The sequence below is a fragment of the Micropterus dolomieu genome, linkage group LG23 (genome assembly GCF_021292245.1).
Source record: "Micropterus dolomieu isolate WLL.071019.BEF.003 ecotype Adirondacks linkage group LG23, ASM2129224v1, whole genome shotgun sequence".
Lineage (NCBI taxonomy): Eukaryota > Metazoa > Chordata > Actinopteri > Centrarchiformes > Centrarchidae > Micropterus > Micropterus dolomieu.
The window spans coordinates 22821992-22841326 of NC_060172.1; the positions used below are offsets into that span (position 1 = coordinate 22821992).

General features: G+C 41.3%; 1 protein-coding gene across 1 annotated transcript in view; it reads left to right on the forward strand.

Moving 5' to 3' along the window:
* Window positions 1–6538: 6538 nt before the first annotated feature.
* Window positions 6539–19335, forward strand: part of sms (spermine synthase) — a 51618-nt gene continuing 38821 nt past the window's right edge. Inside the window, exons 1-7 of the mRNA XM_046039875.1 lie at window positions 6539–6720; window positions 8341–8461; window positions 10937–11024; window positions 11824–11888; window positions 12000–12175; window positions 12960–13114; window positions 13330–13419. Coding sequence (XP_045895831.1) covers window positions 6675–6720; window positions 8341–8461; window positions 10937–11024; window positions 11824–11888; window positions 12000–12175; window positions 12960–13114; window positions 13330–13419 — 741 coding nt within the window. The 5' untranslated portion in view covers window positions 6539–6674. The remainder of the gene's footprint in view (window positions 6721–8340; window positions 8462–10936; window positions 11025–11823; window positions 11889–11999; window positions 12176–12959; window positions 13115–13329; window positions 13420–19335) is intronic.

Genomic DNA, 19335 nt, shown 5'->3' on the forward strand with positions numbered 1-19335 from the left:
TTGTTAATTGTTTTTTGCGCTTTAATATAGCGTATCTGTGTGTTTTTACTGTATGGATTATATATAGAATGAGTAAATCCAGATGTGTGTGTGTGTGTGTGTGTGTGTGATTATATTAGATCTAGATACAGCTGCAAACAGCGTCATTGGATTGGTTGAGCCCCATATCCGCTCTCCCTTGATCCTCCAACCATCTGACTGCCTCTGATCTGTGGGGATGATAGACTGGCAGAGTGTTCATGCTTTAATCCAGCTGCATACTGTACCCACAGTGGAAGTCCCCCTGCTATCATGATCACATGGTCATCCCGAAAATAGTCAACAAGCTTTTGGTGTTGGGTTATGGTTAGAAGCCTGTATAATGACATTTTCATATAATTTCTCTAACAAGTGGTACTAAATTAAAATTCAAATTAGCTTTATTGGCATGAATGTATAGCAAAAATATTGCCAAAGCTATATATAAAGTACATAAGGACAATTCATTTCATACATTTCATTAGATAAGGAAATAAAACAGCAAAAGTTGTGTTTGTGTGTGTTAATACAAAATAAAAAAAATAATATATATATATATATATATATATATATAAAATATAAAAATTCCATAAAAATAAATATTAAAAAAAGTAAATAAGTAAAACAGTAAGCATGTGTGTGTATGTGTGTTAAAAAAATTAATTAATAAATAAAAATATATTATAAATTTAAATAAACTAAGTAAATAACCCAGTAATGTGTGTTATTATAATAATATATTAAAAAATTTAAATAAAATGAATAGATAAAACCATATATGTGTGTGTGTGTGTGTGTGTGTGTGTGTGTATTAATAGGCAAAAAAACCCTAAAATTAATTAATTAGTTCATTAACAAAAAAAAAGAAAATCAGTATCAAATGTGAGCTTTAAAAACACAACAATTACTAAAATATCAAACAATCAAAATAATAATCATTTGAAAATTAGTACAATTATTAAGTGTCTATTAACTGTTATTATTATTTCAAACCTGCTTCTCTTATCCAGGTGGATTTCTTTTCAAACAGTGGAAGAAGAGGTTTCTGCTCATAACAGCTGAGGGCAGTCTCGTTGTGTGCCATGATGCATTGTCTCCCCCTGACCAGCTGGTACTGTTGCAGAGCAGTTGTGAGGCAATTGTTGAAGGCAAGGAGATACTAGATCTGCCTAAGTTACCCTCTGGCGGATGCAGGGATTGCTGCTTTGCTCTGATCCTCTCCCAGAATAAATACCTGCTGCTGCTGGCTGAGACCCCTGTAGACTGCAGGTCTGGTGGTCACTGCGCTTTCTATACTAATTACTGTGACTTGTTCTAGTAGAACGAAATGCTGTCTTGGATGCAACTAATGTTCTGTGGTGCAATTTCTCAGATGTATCACCAGGCAGCCTATTTAAGGGAATAGTTCCAGTATTTTGAGAAATGTGCTTTTTCACTTTTTTCCCCCCATCCTTCAACCTACAAAGTTATTTCACTGGTGTGCAATTTGATGTATTGATGGATATATAATTTGTATGAAGGTAATAACAGAGTTATCTTTATCACTTTTTAGTCAATGGCTGAATGTGCTGAGAAAAGTTAAAAAGGTGAGTTAATTAGGCGTTTGCTTATTTAAGGTAATTATTCTGAAACATGTGTAGACTTACTGTATCAAGGCTACAGACATGCTAACGGCTCTGTGAAGCTGTACTTTAATTAATTAATTTTAAGCTAAATGCTAACATTATCAGGGGCCGCGCCTTTGTTCCAACAGCCCATTGTTCTGAAACACCAATAGTCCAAAAATGTCCCACTGGACCAAAAGCCCAATTGTCTGAGAGCCATTTATCTTGAAAACAAACACCCATAGCTCCGAAATTCCCTTTAGTGGTTAGTTCAGTGAATGTCAGCAGAAAGTTAGCCTATCAATGGCAAATCCCCCAATGACACAGTATTTTAATCCAAACCATGATATTTTCCTAACAAGGTAGTTTTGGTGCCTAAATCTTACCAAACTGTGACCGTTTCACAACGTGAACTACGTGGGACTAAGGATTTATAGTAGAAAGTAGTAGTAGGCTTGAGGGCAAACTCCCATGTGCATATTTTTGCAGCAATGGGCTTTTGTTTTTTGGGATAACAGGCTTTTGGACAAAACATTTTTCGACTATTAGTAATGGGCCATACCAAAAATTAACACATGGATATCTGAACGAAAATTAATGGCAATCCAGCCAATAATTGTTGAAATAGTTCTGTTTGTACCAAAGTAGTGGGAAACTGAACAGAAAATTGTCTTTTGTTTCTTTACACTTTTTTTTATCATTTGTAGATTCCTTAGTCTTGTCGCTGAATGACATTCTTGTAATTCTTGGCCAACCCATATTTTTCCTTAACAGTACTTTTATTCTATTTTCTACAGAGTCTCTCATCACCTCTCAGTTCTTGTAAGCGGCATCATGTGCCACCACCACGCATTACTCTCCAAGATCTGGTGCCTGAGCAAATCCTGGACAAAGAGCCACCAACTCCAGCAGTTAGCGACACAGAGGCTCCCTCCCCTGGGCCTTTAACCTGTGCCTCTCCGAGGGAGAAAGGTAGGGTGTGTGCTCAGGGTAAACAGTTTAACAGTTTAGCTCTGTGAGCTGCACAGGTTCATCAGATTTTGTTTGACCTATGATAACAACATGTCAAACAAACATATCTGTTTTTTTTCCTGAATCAAACAGGCAGGAATTCTCCACGTTCTAAGTATTGTAAAGGAGGTGCACATTCAGCAGGGTGCCTGCGTCATGGCAGTGTTAGTAATGCCCAAGCAGTGAGGGCGGTTTATGTGCTTATGGGAGGAGCTGCCGCTTCCTCTGCTATGGGTTACCTCGGCGCATGCTCGCTCTCTAATCTGGAAGCCAAAGCTCCTGACCTGCCACTCAACACGGATTTCTCTGGCATGGGACCAGCAGGAGGGTACCACACTAGCTGCACCGCACTCGACTCCCCTCACTTCAGCAGCTTTGACTTTGAAGTGGCAGACTCTGATTTCGATGCTTTTGATTGTGGTGGATTTACTTTTTAATCACATGCTGCATAGAGGCTCAACTATGTTCACCAGCTAGTCACTAACTTAGTCTGTCTGCAGTTTGTTGCTCAGTGAGTAGGGCAGTATAGGCATTAAACTGGTCCAACTAGACCTCCTGGATTATATTTCACTGACACACCAGTAACTAACTAACATCAATACGTCCCCTCGTGTTGTTGTAACGCAGGGATGTTTTTGGTCTGAATCCTTGCTAAGGGTGTGACAATTTTTTCAATTATAAGAATATTTTGTATTGTGATTTCTTTAGGCCCTGCGACCCTGTACACAGGATAAACGGTTGACAATGGATGGATGGATGGATTTCTTTAGGATATACTGTAACACCTATGCTAATTTTGTGCATATTGACCCAGCTCAGCCCTTGTATGTTTATTATCTGTCAAAATAAAGTGATTAGTGATTATGTCATAAGAATTTCTGAGAATGATTAATATGCTATGTAGGCCTATGTGTTTTGTTGTGAACTATGCCATGGATACCACTGTATAGGGACTATTAGATTTGCAACCTGACACACTTGTGTACAATTTCTACGTTGTAGTATTATGCTAATCTTTTAACCTTAAATGGATTAAAATACAGTCAATCTGCATCAGATTTTTCACAGTTACAGTTCCACAATCTCTGAATGTGTACGAATTAACTATAGGGTTTGGCCGAATCTCAGCATCATCTGCTTTTGTGCATGTACTGTGTTTCTTTCAAATATCCAGCTGTTATAGTGCTTTATGTTAGGTATAAGTAATAATAAGTAATTTATGTTATTTCAATTTGAGCCCATTTGACATATGAATAAAACTGACATGAGGAAATGTGTCAGTTATACATCAGGATCGCTTGTATAGTAGCATTGTCTTATGTTTGCAGTTTCACACATTCCTGAGGCAATGCAGGTGAAAAGGTGATAGTTTCCTGAGGCAGACAGAACAGTAAGTGAGGAAGGCAGGCAGGTTTTCAAAAATGAGATTCCTCAAAAAAAAAAAAACAATTTTAGTTTGGATCCGGGGAGGGGAAGGGTGTGGAGGTCAGGTGTGTGATTAGAGATGACAGACAGGTGAGTCTTGGCACCAAACCCCTGGAACGGCCCATTACTCCACTGCCAGGAGAGAGAGAGAGAGAGAGAGTGTTGACAACAAACAGACTGAGTGAACACAGCCTGGCCATAGAAAATGGTCGCCACAGACAAAGCTGGCTACCAGAAGAGGAGAAACTCTGCTCCCAGTGAGGCAGAAGACAGATAGAGACAGAGATACACTTTCTAAGCTCATGTCCAAAATATAAAACCTTAAGAATAAAACACTTCCAAAACATTTGCCAAAAATACCCCAAATTCAAATTTAAATCAGACAGACAGCAAAATATATCTCCGCATGTCACAAACTGTGGAAAACCAGTGGAAAATAAGAAAATAATTGTACTGTAATATTTTCAGTGTAAGATATGTTTTGTTTTTTGTTTTGTTCATTTTAGTGTTTTTTCTCTCTATTGTTTTTAAAATGTCATTTTATTGTTTATTACTTATATGTATATATGATTTTTTTTATTGTTTATATGTGAATTTGTGCTTTGGCAACATTGTTTACCTAAACATTAATGCCAATAAAGTTAATGAAAAAATGAAGAATAATAGAGAGAGAGAACACAGACAGACAAGCATCTAGCATGCATACAAAATTTAATTCAACATGACTATAGCACTGTTATACTGTTTTAAGAAGTCTGATTTTCATAATACTACTCTAGCTATATTTTGGTCTTGAGACAATAAGGCAAATACTGGCCATTTTAAATTGAAATGTTTCCTGCACATTTATAAAACATAAAAAATACAAAATTCAGTCACGTTTCTTCTGCTGCAGTGTGCATGGCTTTCTGAGGAACTCACTTATTTTTTCTTTTTTACGGAGGGGTGTAAATAAGGGGTTTGGGTCAAACTTGCCAAAGGGGCTCTTGAGCACAGACATCTGGCCAAACGGGCAATTAACATCCACAAAAAGAAGAAATGTTTTCACTCAACCTCCACCAACCTGCTCTTCTGCTTCCTGTAGCCTACTCAGTTTTTCCAGTGTTTCGACTGGTGCTTTATCCCAAAATGAATCATGGCCATTCAATGGCATGCTTCAACGGTGATAACAGAAAAGCATCCATGCCAGTATCTTAAGCTATAAAGTGAATTAGCTTAATTTAAACAAAGATAAAACTGAAGTGATTGTTTTGGGGGCCAATGAAGAATGATTAAAAGTCACTGCTCAGCTTTAATCTGTAATGTTAAAAACTCAGACCTGAATTTTAGCAGCCCCTTTAGGAAAATTACAAAGTCAGCCTACTGAAGAATATATCAAGGATTAAAAAGCTGATGACTCAGCAGGACCTGGAAAACTTGTGCATGCATTTATCTTCAGTCGACTCAACTACTGTTACGGTGTCTTTAAAAGGTTTCCTGAAAAAATTGATCAGACAGCTGCAGCTCCAGTCCTCACTAACACCAAAAAAGTGGATCCCATCACTCCACTTCCAAGGTCTTTAGAGTGGCTTCCTGTCTGTCAGAGAACTTATTTTAAAATACAGCTGTTGGGTTATAAAGCACTGAATAGTTTAGGGTCTCTCAGGTTGTCTGGGAAAGGTCTGCTTTCTGTCCCCAGAGTCAAAACTAAACCAGGAGAAGCAGCATTCAGTTTTTATGCTCCATATATCTGGAATAAACTCCCAAAAAACTGCAGGTCTGCTGAAACTCTCAGTTCTTTTAAATCAAGACTGAAGGCTTTTCTTTTTAAGGCTTCCTTTTATTAAATAATTTAATGCTGTAGATTAACATCTTACACTATACACTGTAACTTTCACTGTCTGTTCTCTTTTTATTTTCTCTATTAAAAAATATTTTCCCCATGTTGATTATGTTTTACATAAAGCACTTTGAATTTCCCTGTTATTGAAATGTGCTATACAAATAAACTCGGCTTGTCTTAATTAACCACCCTCTGTAATAATCAGCTTTTACGAATAATACATGGTGATAAAGAAATGTTTACGAATCACGTTTTTAGGGAAGCTTGGCTCCCACGAACTCCACTAAAAACATTAGGGGTTACTGATTCATGCACGAGGGAGAACTTTCATAAAGAGACCGACAGGCATGCTGTTCCCGACATCACCATCGAAGCGTGGCGGTGCAATGGGCTATGTGATCCGCACCCTGTTGTTACTGTAGGCTACATCTTCCTGCCTGGTTTTGGATTCAATTAACCTGTTCAAGATAACGTATCATTTTAAAAACCACACAAACGCCATGTTTGTAAATGTTAAATGTTGTTAAAATAAGAAATACATTTTTATTCCACTAGTCTCTGTTGTGGATCACGCTTTCACGATGCTGCGTATGCGTAGTGCGCCAGAGAGCAAACACAACGCAGGACGGTTTCTCTATTCTTGCACGCTCGTCACTGCGTAGCCACGCCTGGTTTAGTGTATAGTGGGCAGTGCAGTAGCAGCAGTGGTGGTAGCCGACCCCCCCTCCCACTGTCTCTGCAGATATTACTCGCAGCCTGTCTATTCCAGGCATGGATGACGGTTGCACTCAGACATGGCACTGCGACATTACACTCTCGACTTCAACCTCTCTACGGCAGGTAAGATGAGCGCGGTGAGCGGTCAGTGCATTCAGGTTACACTCACTGCATCAGTGCTGCATGCTAGCTAGCTGGCTAGCATGCTAACAGTAACCTGCGAGTCTGTCACTGCCCTTCAAAACAGAAGCGTTGTAATGATGTGGGTGAAACATAATGACATAACGTTACATATGTAATATATATTTTGACAAATTAGGCGTCTAAGCTCAAATTGGGTAAAATGTTTAATTTGAATGCTATTTGAATGCTCGCGTGTTGTTAGACGTGAATTTTTTTTTAAAAACTTGGACAGCAGCTCAATACCACTGGGGCATAACTCCAGCCTGCACAGTCGCACAGGATGTGGCGCAGTTTCGGCCATTTCTGTAGTTTTATGTGTTGATGTCTTACCAACCGTAAAGGCGAATAGTGGGGCCGACTCAAGTGTGACGAAACTCTTATACCGCAGTTAGACCAGCATTAACCTACTTGGTTTATTTTTTAAGCACAGATGATGAATTATGTCATGAAAAAACCCCGAACTAAATCTAGGTTTTGAATTATGTCTTTGTTATCGATGAAAAAGTAGAAGAGTATTAGCCATAGAAAGACTTCTCTTTTTTGAACTGCTTCATATACTTCTGGCTAGTCTATAACTAATCTATAACAATGCATTATATTTATATATTTTATAAACTGACTATGTGTATTGTTTGTTATGCTTGATTTTTCTATAAATGCATTACTTCCAAAATCCTAAATAGTCCATGAAATAAGAAATTGTAATCCAACATTATTAGTGAAACAGATTCTTAGAGCGCAAGCGGATGACAGTAATGCAGTTGACAGTTTGGGGGGGCTGGTGGGCCGAGCAGGTGACAGGTGAACTACTGAGTTGGTGACAACTGATCAAGTTACATAAATTCAACCATGGTGTTCTGTCGAGAGCACAGAATATGAGGAACTTGTAAGAGACAATGTAAAATGCTGAAGGTGCAGTGATAACAATGGCGAATAACATGTTATAGAAAGGTGTTAACTATGTCATTTGGCTCGGGCCTACCATAGTAAAAGACAAGGTTGTGCTGTGTTTATAACACAAGACAAAATGAGAGCATCATTGCAAAACAGATTGCTGCACAGTTATCATTATGTCTCAGTTATCTTGTTTCAACTATGCCTCGGTGTAACTTGTTTTCTTAACAGAGGAGCTTTGATGTCAGTCCCAATTATCTGGCAAGAATGTGGAATTATGAGATACCGGTACATATATTATTACAAGTAATGTATTTATGTACAGTTCTGAGGTGTTTATGTATTTGTATTTATTCCCCCTCTAGACTCTATAATGCCAAGAAATTTATGTGATGGCTAAAATTAGTTGTAACATTGCATATTAAAAAGCTAAATGGGCATGAAAAAAACCCAAGTATTTATAGTATCCTGCATAATGAGTATTTATCCTTAATTCTCAAGTACATTTTTCAATAATATTCATGTACTTTTACTTGTGCATTTTTTACTTTGTGGTGTTGCTGAGTAAAGGATCTGAGTATTTCTTTTACCACTGATGCAGCAAATGCATAAAGGGGCCAGATTATTACAATCTTTTCATTGCTCCACCCTTTTGTCTTTTCCTAGTTGACTCTGCTTCGACAGTTCCTGGACTACTGTCCATATTTCATGAACAGGAAATGACAGAGACTGTCCATGACACAAATGGACATGGATACCTTGCTACTCTTGTAGGCAAGCATGGCCGGTAAGAACAACATTTGTTGCTTGCTGAATTCTTTTTTTCTTTTTTTTGTCTGTGGTACAGATGCAGGAATTTCCAGAAACATCTCAGTCGTGTAGTTTATTAGATGATATTAGTTTCACATTTTGCTGAAACATGCACATTATAACTGGGGGGAAAAAAGCTTTTATGTACTCTGCTCCCCTCACCCACAGTCTTCAAAAATATTGGTGAATGAATTGTTTGGTACTTGTCACTGTGCGTAAGTATTTTAATTATTTTGACACAATAATGTGTATCATATATGTTTATCATAAAGAAGATGGAGACAGAAGTTGTTGTTGTTGTTATTATGTTATGGAAAAGGGGATTTGAATAATCAGATTTTCCATGATCTGTGTAAACATCATATCTTCAATATGATCAAAACTAGGATAAGACTTAAAACTGTGATGTTAAACATACTCAATGTTTCTTCCTTATATAGTTTCAACCCTGCATTGTCGTTTGTAAAGAGAAAGTTGTGGATCAAATGTTTGAGTTGTATGATTTGAATTGACCACAAATGTCTTGGCTTATTTTTAGGATGCTTCCAGCTAGGGCTGCACAATTAATCGAATATTGATCGCGATTACAATTTTAGCTTCCCACAGTTAAAATAACATGATTGATGGCGATATCGTTTAAAATGCATGCTCTGCTCATGGAAAACTCAAGTCAATATAGTCAAATCAAGTGCTTCCTAAACTTACAGCAAAAGGGGGTGATTTGGCTGCGCGCCCACCCTCCTGGTGCTACAGTCCAGAGTAAACTGCAAGTCCACGAGTCCGCATCTGTCCGACACAGAATGGTATAGAGAATCCGGTCAATTTTCAAAATAAACCCCCCTGTACATACTCCTGATCATAAATCAACAAAAAATTGAGATAAAACAGACAGAAAATAACCATTTATCTACAGAAGCACAAAAATTAAGTACTGATTACCAAATCAACAAAATCTAAACATGTCTGCAAAATCAGGAAGGCAAAAGGCTCTGATTCTGAAATGCTCCCTGTGGCATATGCAGCTGTGCAGACAACCAAACAGAACTGGGTCGCAGAGAGCTGTTTCTGGTAAGCCATAGGTAGAAGCACAAAAAGGACAAAATAATAACAAGCCAACAATGTTCTCAGCTGCTGAAATGCGTACAGAGGACGGGACGAAACCGTGGTGAAGCAGCAGTTGGACTTTCCTGGTAAATGTTATTTATATTTTGCTTCTAGTAGATGATGCACTTTCAGGACCAGTCTTATTCTGATGCAAAGATTTGTACATGCAGAAATGCAGCACATCATAGATGTGAAAACAATTGCCTGTTTATTTAAATTTGAAAGTGCAATAAAAATATGTTGTCCCTAAAATCATTCAATAATCGTGATCTCAATATAGATTAAAATAATCGTGATTATCATTTTGGCCATAATGGAGCAGCCCTACCTCCAGCTGAAAATCTGCGTATATTTGAAAACTGTGTTTGGTTGCAGTTGTGTTTGCTATTGTGCAGTGAGTAACTGGTTATAAATTCACCGAGGCTAAGGCTGGCAGAGCTGTACCGGTACACAAATGTGTCATACAGTTCACGGTAGAGTGTCATACTTATGGGAGCACAGGGGCCACATTCACAATTAATCTTATTTTACCGAGAGTCCTCCTAAAATGCACTAAAAGTTCCTTATTAAGAGACAGCTATTCACAAAGCTGGTAAGAGCAACTTTTAGTGAGGAACAAAGAGAACTCAAAGCTAAGAGGAGGGTTGTCCCCTTTGCTGTCGATAAACTGTCTCATGTTGAAAGCACTTGAAAGTTTGTAGTTTTGAATTAAAATGAGCAGCAATTCAGGTCGGTTTGGATTCCAATGAAGACAAGTTTTGACAAGAGAGAAGCCCCTGGTAATATGCAGGCCCTTTGAATGCGCAGGACATTACAAACAACTAAATGCACTGTTTCTGCAGCCTTCTGCAGAAGGTTTGGTAATATATTGCAGAAGCAATGAAATTAGCTATATTTATGTGAAATTAAGACTACTTTGTATAAACATAGCACATTAATGATAAGCAGAGCGGTTGATTATGCTGCAAGAATGGTTTAGTGGATGTATTGATGCTTTCCACTGTGAAAACTTCTAAGGAAAAGAGGAAACAACAAAACCTTTGATTTTTGGGGTTACCCCGGTTTCGCTCTGGGAAACGCCTTCTGGCCTGACCAATACCACCACGTCTGTCAGAAGTCAGACCAATCATCTTGCGTTGTACGTGCCAGTCTGTTCCCCAGTTGCCCTACCCAGCATTCTCAAGCGTATTTTTTCCCATTACTGTTTTATAGCCTCCTTTCAAGCCACCTTTCAAGGTTGGGAATTTTTGAAAATTTTGATTTTGAGCATCAATTTAGTGAAATAAAATGTTTTACTCACTTAATTGCTTTGTGTCCATCTCTTTCTCTTTTGCACTTAATTTCTCAGGCTTGTTATTCTGCGTGTGCACTCCCATGGGTTGGTCACCATTGATCTGCAGTGTTATGAAGAGGATAACCTTGCACAACTAGACAATGTAGGTGATTAAAAAAACAACCCACAATACTTCTATTTGTTACCTAAAAGCCAAAATACACAGGAAGAATACATAGTTTTACAACTTGTTAGCTACTATATACACCGTATACACCATAAACCATAAAAATCATCAAACATATTGCAAGGACATGATGATAGTAAAACAGTGTATAACTTTTCTTTTGTTAAATAGCTTTGGGATATGTGACAGACACATCAAATAGTGTCCATCATTATGTTCATCATGCCTGCACATGTTTGTTTGCCTCCAAACATGTACTTTTCCATAACTGTGCCACTAATTGCTTTAGAGCACCTGTAGATGTTAGATATATAAGCTTTAAATTTTTTGTTTTAAAACAGCAGAATGACTGTAGTAAACAAGAGACAGCGCTGTGAATGAATGAGAGGATGCGGAGCTATGTGGGCACTACAGAAGTGTGTGTGTGTGTGTGTGTGTGTGTGTGCGCGTGTGTCAACATGGGGGCCCTGCACACTCAGTCCCCTTTTTCTCCCTAGTCCCATGCCCCTGGGTACCAGTTTATCGATAGTGTGGGAAATTAATATTGAAGCCATTTCAAATATGCATAATCAATATGTATCAAAATCTATATTTTTGACAACCCTAGTAGATACATGCAGGGCACAGTGAAACCGTATGCCTGCTGCATTGTTCACTGCCTATGTGTTTTGGCGTTAAGAGTGCTGCCTATGTAGCACTATAACGCATGTCACTTTTTGATGAAAATTGTTGTGCACCTAAGCTTTGATGGTGTCTCACACTTGTTTCTCCACAGCTTTTAAATGCACTGGAAAAGAAGCTTAAGGTTCTCTTAAATGGCAATATTACAAGGATTAAAAGGTAAGTATCTGGAGGTTCATGGCTTTGCTCATGTTGCTGAAAGTCGACTGCCATATTTGATGCAGCTAGCACATTGCAGTAATATTGATTCATTGTATTGTCCACCCCAAGGCTACCAGCCCTCGTACGAGGAGCAGAAGTTGACCGATACTGGCCCACAGCTGATGGCAGACTGATTGAGTATGACATTGACCGGGTGGTGTACGAAGAAGATTCTGAATACCAAAACATAAAAATATTGCACTCCCAGCAGTATGGAAATATCCTAGTTCTCAATGGAGACGTTAGTAAGTGTATACAACACTCTAATACAGGGCTTGTTTGTCATTTTCTGCCCCAGGATCAGGCTCCATCAATTGATGGCGAATAAATAATGTTTTTTGTTAACAAGTATGTTAATCTGACATAAAAATGTAATGTAATGCACTAGAATCTAGTTACTACATTACACTTGACCACATCAAACATGCATAAGTTAATTTGATGGTGATTATTGTTTGTTTTTATTATTTATAACAATTGGTTAATTATTTAAGTGTGTAAATGATTGATTTACCTTGCAAGTTCAAGTTGAAGTTTATTTATATAGCACATTTAAAAACGACCCTAGTTGACCAAAGTGCTTTCCAGGTTCAGGATAAACAACAAATATACACAACAAAAATAGTAGAGAAGGTCAAAAATGTCAATACCCAACTCTGTTTGAAGGCCACTGAGTAGGGGTGGGCCTTAAGCAAGGACTTGAAAATGTCAGCAGTCCGAGCAATTCTTATTTCAACAGGTAAAGTATTGCAAAGATTAGGAGCAGCTACTGAAAAGGCTAGTTTTTAACCTGGATCTGGGGACATCAAGGAGCATCTGATTGGATGACCTCAGTGCTGTAACAGGAGTGTGGACATGTAAAAGTTCTGATAAATAAGAAGGTGCCAACCCATTTGAAATTTTAAAAACAAGCAATTAAATCTTAAAATCAATCCTAAAGTGGACAGGAAGCCAGTGTAGTGAGGCTAAAACTGGAGTAATGTGCTCACACTTTATTCTTTTTATTATTTTATTTTTTATTTTTTGCAGACATGGCAGAGAGTGATTTGGCCTACACCCAAGCCATCATTGGTGGTGGAAAAGAGAATTATGACGGAAAAGAGGTACTGATATTAGGAGGAGGTGATGGAGGCATCCTGTCCGAGGTGGTCAAACTAAAGCCAAAGATGATCACCATGTTGGAGATATCCTTTATTGGGTGGATGGATTAATTTGACAATCATCAAATATACTTAATATAGCTTCATCTTAAGACACTTTGTCGTAGAGGATTCAGTTACACAATAAAGCCCATAGACTTTAACTCTACTACTCTCTAACTACATTGTGATCCTCTGAAGGGGTGGTGGTCCAATTGTACATTTACACCTGACTGATCATTCCTTAACAAAGTGTGCACATAGACCAGAAGGTGATAGATGGTTGCAAAATGCACATGAGAGAAACTTGCGGCAATATTCTTGACAACCTGAAGGGAGACTGTTACCAAGTGAGTGCTGACTAAATATTCTAACAGTGGTGATTCTTACTTAACAAGGACAGAGGAGAGATTAAGTAGTGATACAGTCTGATTGAAATGTTGCATTAATAATCACGGGAGCAGAATTTGAGACAAGAACCTAACTGTGTTATGTACACTGCTCAAAAAAATAAAGGGAACAGTAAAACAACACAATGTAACTCCAAGTCAATCACACTCCTGTGAAATCAAACTGTCCACTTAGGAAGCAACACTGATTGACAATCAATTTCACATGCTGCTGTGCAAATGGAATAGACAACAGGTGGAAATTATAGGCAATTAGCGAGACACCCCCAATAAAGGAGTGGTTCTACAGGTGGTGACCACAGACCACTTCTCAGTTCCTGTGCTTCCTGGCTGATGTTTTGGTCACTTGTGAATGCTGGCGGTGCTTTCACTCTAGTGGTAGCATGAGACGGAGTCTACAACCAACACAAGTGGCTCAGGTAGTGCAGCTCATCCAGGATGGCACATCAATGCGAGCTGTGACAAGAAGGTTTGCTGTGTCTGTTAGCGTAGTGTCCAGAGCATGGAGGCGCTACCAGGAGACAGGCCAGTACATCAGGAGACATGGAGGAGGCCATAGGAGGGCAACAACCCAGCAGCAAAACCGCTACCTCCGCCTTTGTGCAAGGAGGAGCAGGAGGAGCACTGCCAGAGCCCTGCAAAATGACCTCCAGCAGGCCACAGATGTGCATGTGTCTGCTCAAACTGTCAGAAACAGACTCCATGAGGGTGGTATGAGGGCCCGACGTCCACAGGTGGGGGTTGTGCTTACAGCCCTACACCGTGCAGAACATTTGGCATTTGCCAGAGAACACCAAGATTGGCAAATTCGCCACTGGCGCCCTGTGCTCTTCACAGAAGAAAGCAGGTTCACACTGAGCACATGTGACAGACGTGACAGAGTCTGGAGACGCCGTGGAGAACGTTCTGCTGCCTGCAACATCCTCCAGCATGACCGGTTTGGCGGAGAGTCAGTAATGGTGTGGGGTGGCATTTCTTTGGGGGGCCGCACAGCCCTCCATGTGCTCGCCAGAGGTAGCCTGACTGCCATTAGGTATCGAGATGAGATCCTCAGACCCCTTGTGAGACCATATGCTGGTGCGGTTGGCCCTGGGTTCCTCCAAATGCAACACAACGCTAGACCTCATGTGGCTGGAGTGTGTCAGCAGTTCCTGCAAGAGGAAGGCATTGATGCTATGGACTAGCCCGCCCGTTCCTCAGACCTGAATCTAATTAAGCACATCTGGGACATCATGTCTTGCTCCATCCACCAACGCCACGTTGCACCACAGACTGTCCAGGAGTTGGCGGATGCTTTAGTCCAGGTCTGGGAGGAGGTCACTCAGGAGACCATCAGCCACCTCATATAAAGCATGCCCAGGCGTTGTAGGGAGGTCATACAGGCACGTGGAGGCCACACACACTACTGAGCCTCATTTTGACTTGTTTTAAGGGCATTACATCAAAGTTGGATCGATGATGGATGGATGATTTTGAGTGTGACTCCAAATCCAGACCTCCATTAGTTGATAAATTTGATTTCCATTAATAATTTTTGTGTGATTTTGTTGTCAGCACATTCAACTATGTAAAGAAAGGAGTATTTAATGACATTATTTCATTCACTCAGATCTAGGATGTGTTAGTTTAGTGTTCCGTTTTTTTGAGCAGTGTACATATCGAACATGCTCAAAAAACATTGTGATATTGTGTAAGTAGATCTGACACCAGGATTAAGTTATACTGTAAATAGAATATTATTATTATGAGGGGCGGTGATGGCGTGACAAATGTAAAGTTTACAGCAGCTGGCAAATCCCTGGACTCAGAAGACTGAATTGATGGAGCTGTATGAAGTAATATGTGAGTGGGGATATACTGTTTCATACAGTAGGCACTGTTGATGAAGGGCTATGTTGAGTTACCCTCGAGATTTAGCCAACATTAGCACAAATGTCAGTTTGGGGCAAATTGTCTGAATGACTTTGCTCAAAAAACAATGTGGTATTGTGTAATTAGCTCTGACATCAGTATTAAATGAAACTGTAAATTGAATATTATACCTACATTGTAGTTTACAGCAGCAGGCATATCCCTGGACTCAGAAGACTAGGCATGTGGAGTGTGAGTGTAGACACACACTCACACTACTTCATACAGTCATTACTTTAGTGTGGTGTTATGAACTGTATTGTGTCGACATGTATAGTAGACAACATAATAAACCTGTAATTTATTTGTAATTGCAATGAGAAATGCAATGGGCCCACATAAATGGATAAAAATGCAATGTTTTTAAAGGAAGGAAGATGGTTAGAAATTATCAACAAAAGACAGAGCATGGCAGCACACCCCCTGACATAATATTAAAGACATAAAATTGCAGAACAATTCAATCAGGAGTGGAGCGAAGGACTTTGACATAAATTACCATAATCTGACTTGTTACTGTCAAAAAATTACCAAGAAGAAGCTGAAAGTCGGCCATAGACAGCCATGCCAACAACAGTGGTTGGTTTGACAGCACTACAGAATCTTTTTTAACCTGATTTGGAGAAGCAGCTTGTTGAGTATCCAAATGAGGTCAGAAGATTTGCCTACCAGTTTGCTGTGGCACACAAGCTGAAGTTCTCGCCTAAGTGGGCAGAAAACTAAAAGGCCAGCAAAGAGTGGTTTACAGACTTGACACAACGCTGTTGTTGAGAAACTAGCCTTGCCAGGTCAAGTAGCTTCAACAGAGAGAATGCTCGTGCTTTCTTCGACAATGTAGACAAAGTGATACAGAATTATGAGTTTGTCACACTGGCCTGTGCTCTCTCAGCCACAGGGAATTATTTACCTCCATATTGTATTTCCCTCGCTGCAACTTCCTTAATCATTTCCTGATTAACAGGCCACCTGGCAAATTTCTCTAAATTGATGACAGATACGCACTGTGTTGACTTCCTCAAACATTTCAGTGAACCTGTAAAATGCTCTAAGGACCTATTTACTCATTTTGGACAACCGCCAGTCTTATCTGTGATGGATTCAAATATGCCAAATAAAATGGCATAATAATGCTGTCCTTCCCACCCCACTGCTATTGGCTCTAACCATAAGACTGTTGTAGTAAATGTGTTCTTATTTTTTGACAATCCAGTGCGATAACTTCCCTGCATGGGGCAAATTGTTACAAATGCACCCTTTATATATATAAGAGTCTACAACTCTGTAATGAGATAGGATTGATCATAAAGGCTTGCATTAGTGTGCACTCCAAATTAAAAAAAATTAGACATAACTAATTAAAATATAGGGCTAAAAAATTTACGTGTCAATGTGTAATTTAACTAATACCTACATTTATGTTTTTCATGTATTTCATGTTGTTGTGGGGACAGCCCGGCTGACGGTGAGTGTCCTGGTTTCCTTTTTTTCCCCCGCTTTATTTCACCCATTGTTTTGCTCTGCCTGCCTCCCTGTGTTCTCCTCCTCTCTCCCTCTGCTCCTGAGCCCAGCCAACTACCCGCACATGCACCTCATCAGCCACCTCGTCAGCCTGCCACACCTGCCTGTAATCAACCTCATCCCTGCCTGTATTTTAACCCCAGTTCTCCACACCATCCTCGCTTGATCGTCGTTGCTCCATACCCGGTGCCACCTCTGCGTTCAGGCTCTTGTGTTTTTGATTCCTCTCAATTCCCTTGTGCTTTGTCGCTTCTGTCTCTAACCCTGTCTCTTTGTCTGCTTTCCTCCCAAGTTCACTCACCCTCGTCCTCTGTCCTGTCAGCTGGTCTCATCCTCCACGGGTCCTTTCTGTCCCGTCTCACAACAGAACGATCAAGCCACCATGGACCCAGCACGACCGACAGCGCTTTCTCCTGGTACAAAGCAGGTCAGCGAGGGCCAGCCTCACGTCCGCTCCTGCTACTCCTCCTTTGTGGAGGAGATGCAGAGAGTTTTTGATCGCCTGGTGCGGGGGAAGGAGGCGCCTCTCCCTCTGCCAGGGCAGTTGCAGTGTGGCGGAGTACTCAGTCGATTTCCGCATTCTGGTGGCAAGTCGGGCTGGAACAACGAAGCCCTCCAGTGCATCTTCCTGGATGGCCTCAGCGATCGTATTAAGGATCTGCTGGCCACTAGGGACGTACCGACGGACCTTAATGCTCTGGTTGAGGCGGCCACCGATCTGGATAACCGCTTCCGGGAAAGAGCCAGGGACCGCTTCTCTTGCGGGTCCGCCGCCTCCCGCTCTAGCCTCACACCATCTCGGACCTCTGTTTTGCCGTCCCCCGCACCACACTCTGCTACACCGCCGGGCCCCACGGCACAGCCGGCGCCGCCTTTGCCTTCCCCCGCCGCTCCTCCAGAGTCCATAAAGTTGGGTCGCACTCGCCTCTCCCCGGAGGAACGCGAATGGCGCCATCTGGCATGTATTGCAGCAAGCCCGGCCACCTCCTGCCTGCCTGTCCTGTGCAGCCAAAACAGCACCAATTGGAACCCAATTGTCACACATCCTGCCTTTTGTCTGCTCGAGCCCCCGGTAATCGCTTCACCTGCCCCGCCGCCCATCGCCTCTTACCTCTCCGGGGTGCCCAGTGAGTACTACGACCTCACAGTTGTTTTTAGTAAAGACCAGGCCCTGTCTCTACCCCCCACCGCCCCTATGACTGCTCCATAGACCTCCTCCCAGACGCGCCTCTCCCCTCCAGTCACCTATACAACCTGTCGTGCCCGGAGAGGGAGTCTATGGAGCAGCATATTAAAGACTCCCTTGCAGCCGGCATCATTCGCCCCTCCTCGTCCCCGTTGGGCGCCGGTTTTTTCTTTGTCGAGAAGAAAGATAAAAGTCTCCGCCCTTGCATCAATTTCCGGGGGCTCAACGCCATCACTGTCAAAAACAAGTATCCGCTGCACCTCATGGACCCATGCACCTCGGTCTTACACTCCCTCTCCCGGTCCACCGTTTTCACAAAATTAGATCTAAGAAATGTTTTCCAAGCCCTGATCAACGACATCCTACGTGATTTCCTCCACCGTTTCGTTTTCGTCTACCTCGACGATATCCTGATCTTCTCCCGCGACGCGACCCAGCACACAGAACACGTTTGCCTCATGCTGCAGCGGCTTCTGGAGAACAGGCTCTTCGTTAAGGCCGAAAAGTGTGAGTTTCACGTCCCCACCATCCAGTTCCTCGGCTTCATAATTGAAAAAGGGCGGCTCTGTGCCGACCCGTCCAAAATCCAGGCAGTCGCCGATTGGCCAACCCCTACCTCCGTTAAACAGCTGCAACGTTTCCTAGGATTTACAAACTTTTATCGCCGCTTCAGCCGGAATTACAGCACCGTCGCTGCGCCGCTCACTCGTCTCACTTCCTCCTCAGTCCCCTTTACCTGGTTTCCAGAGGCTGCAGCAGCCTTCACCCGCCTCAAAACCCTGTTCACCTCCGCCCCTGTACTCATCAACCCCGACCCCTCCCCGGAGTACAACAAGCTCCACCCCTGCGCCTTCTTCTCACGCCGCCTCACTGCCACTGAGAGGAACTAATACCCTCCTCACCCCACTCACCACCTTAAGAAACCTCGGCTCCTCCACCTCTACCCACTGCCTGCACCAACCAAGGACTAAACTCTCCACCATGGGAGACAGGGCCTTCCAGGCAGTCGCCCCACGGCTCTGGAATGCCCTCCCAGAGCCCCTAAGGGCCCCACAAACTCTGGAGGTTTTTAAGAAGGGCCTAAAGACTTTTTTATTTCAAAAGGCCTTTTAACAGTCATGGTTTAAAATTTTTTGTTACGGTGTTTTATTGCGATTGTTATTTTCTGGAACTGTTTTTAACCCCTTGTTGTTGTAGCACTTTGAGATTTCCCTGAAATGTAAAGTGCATTATAAATAAAA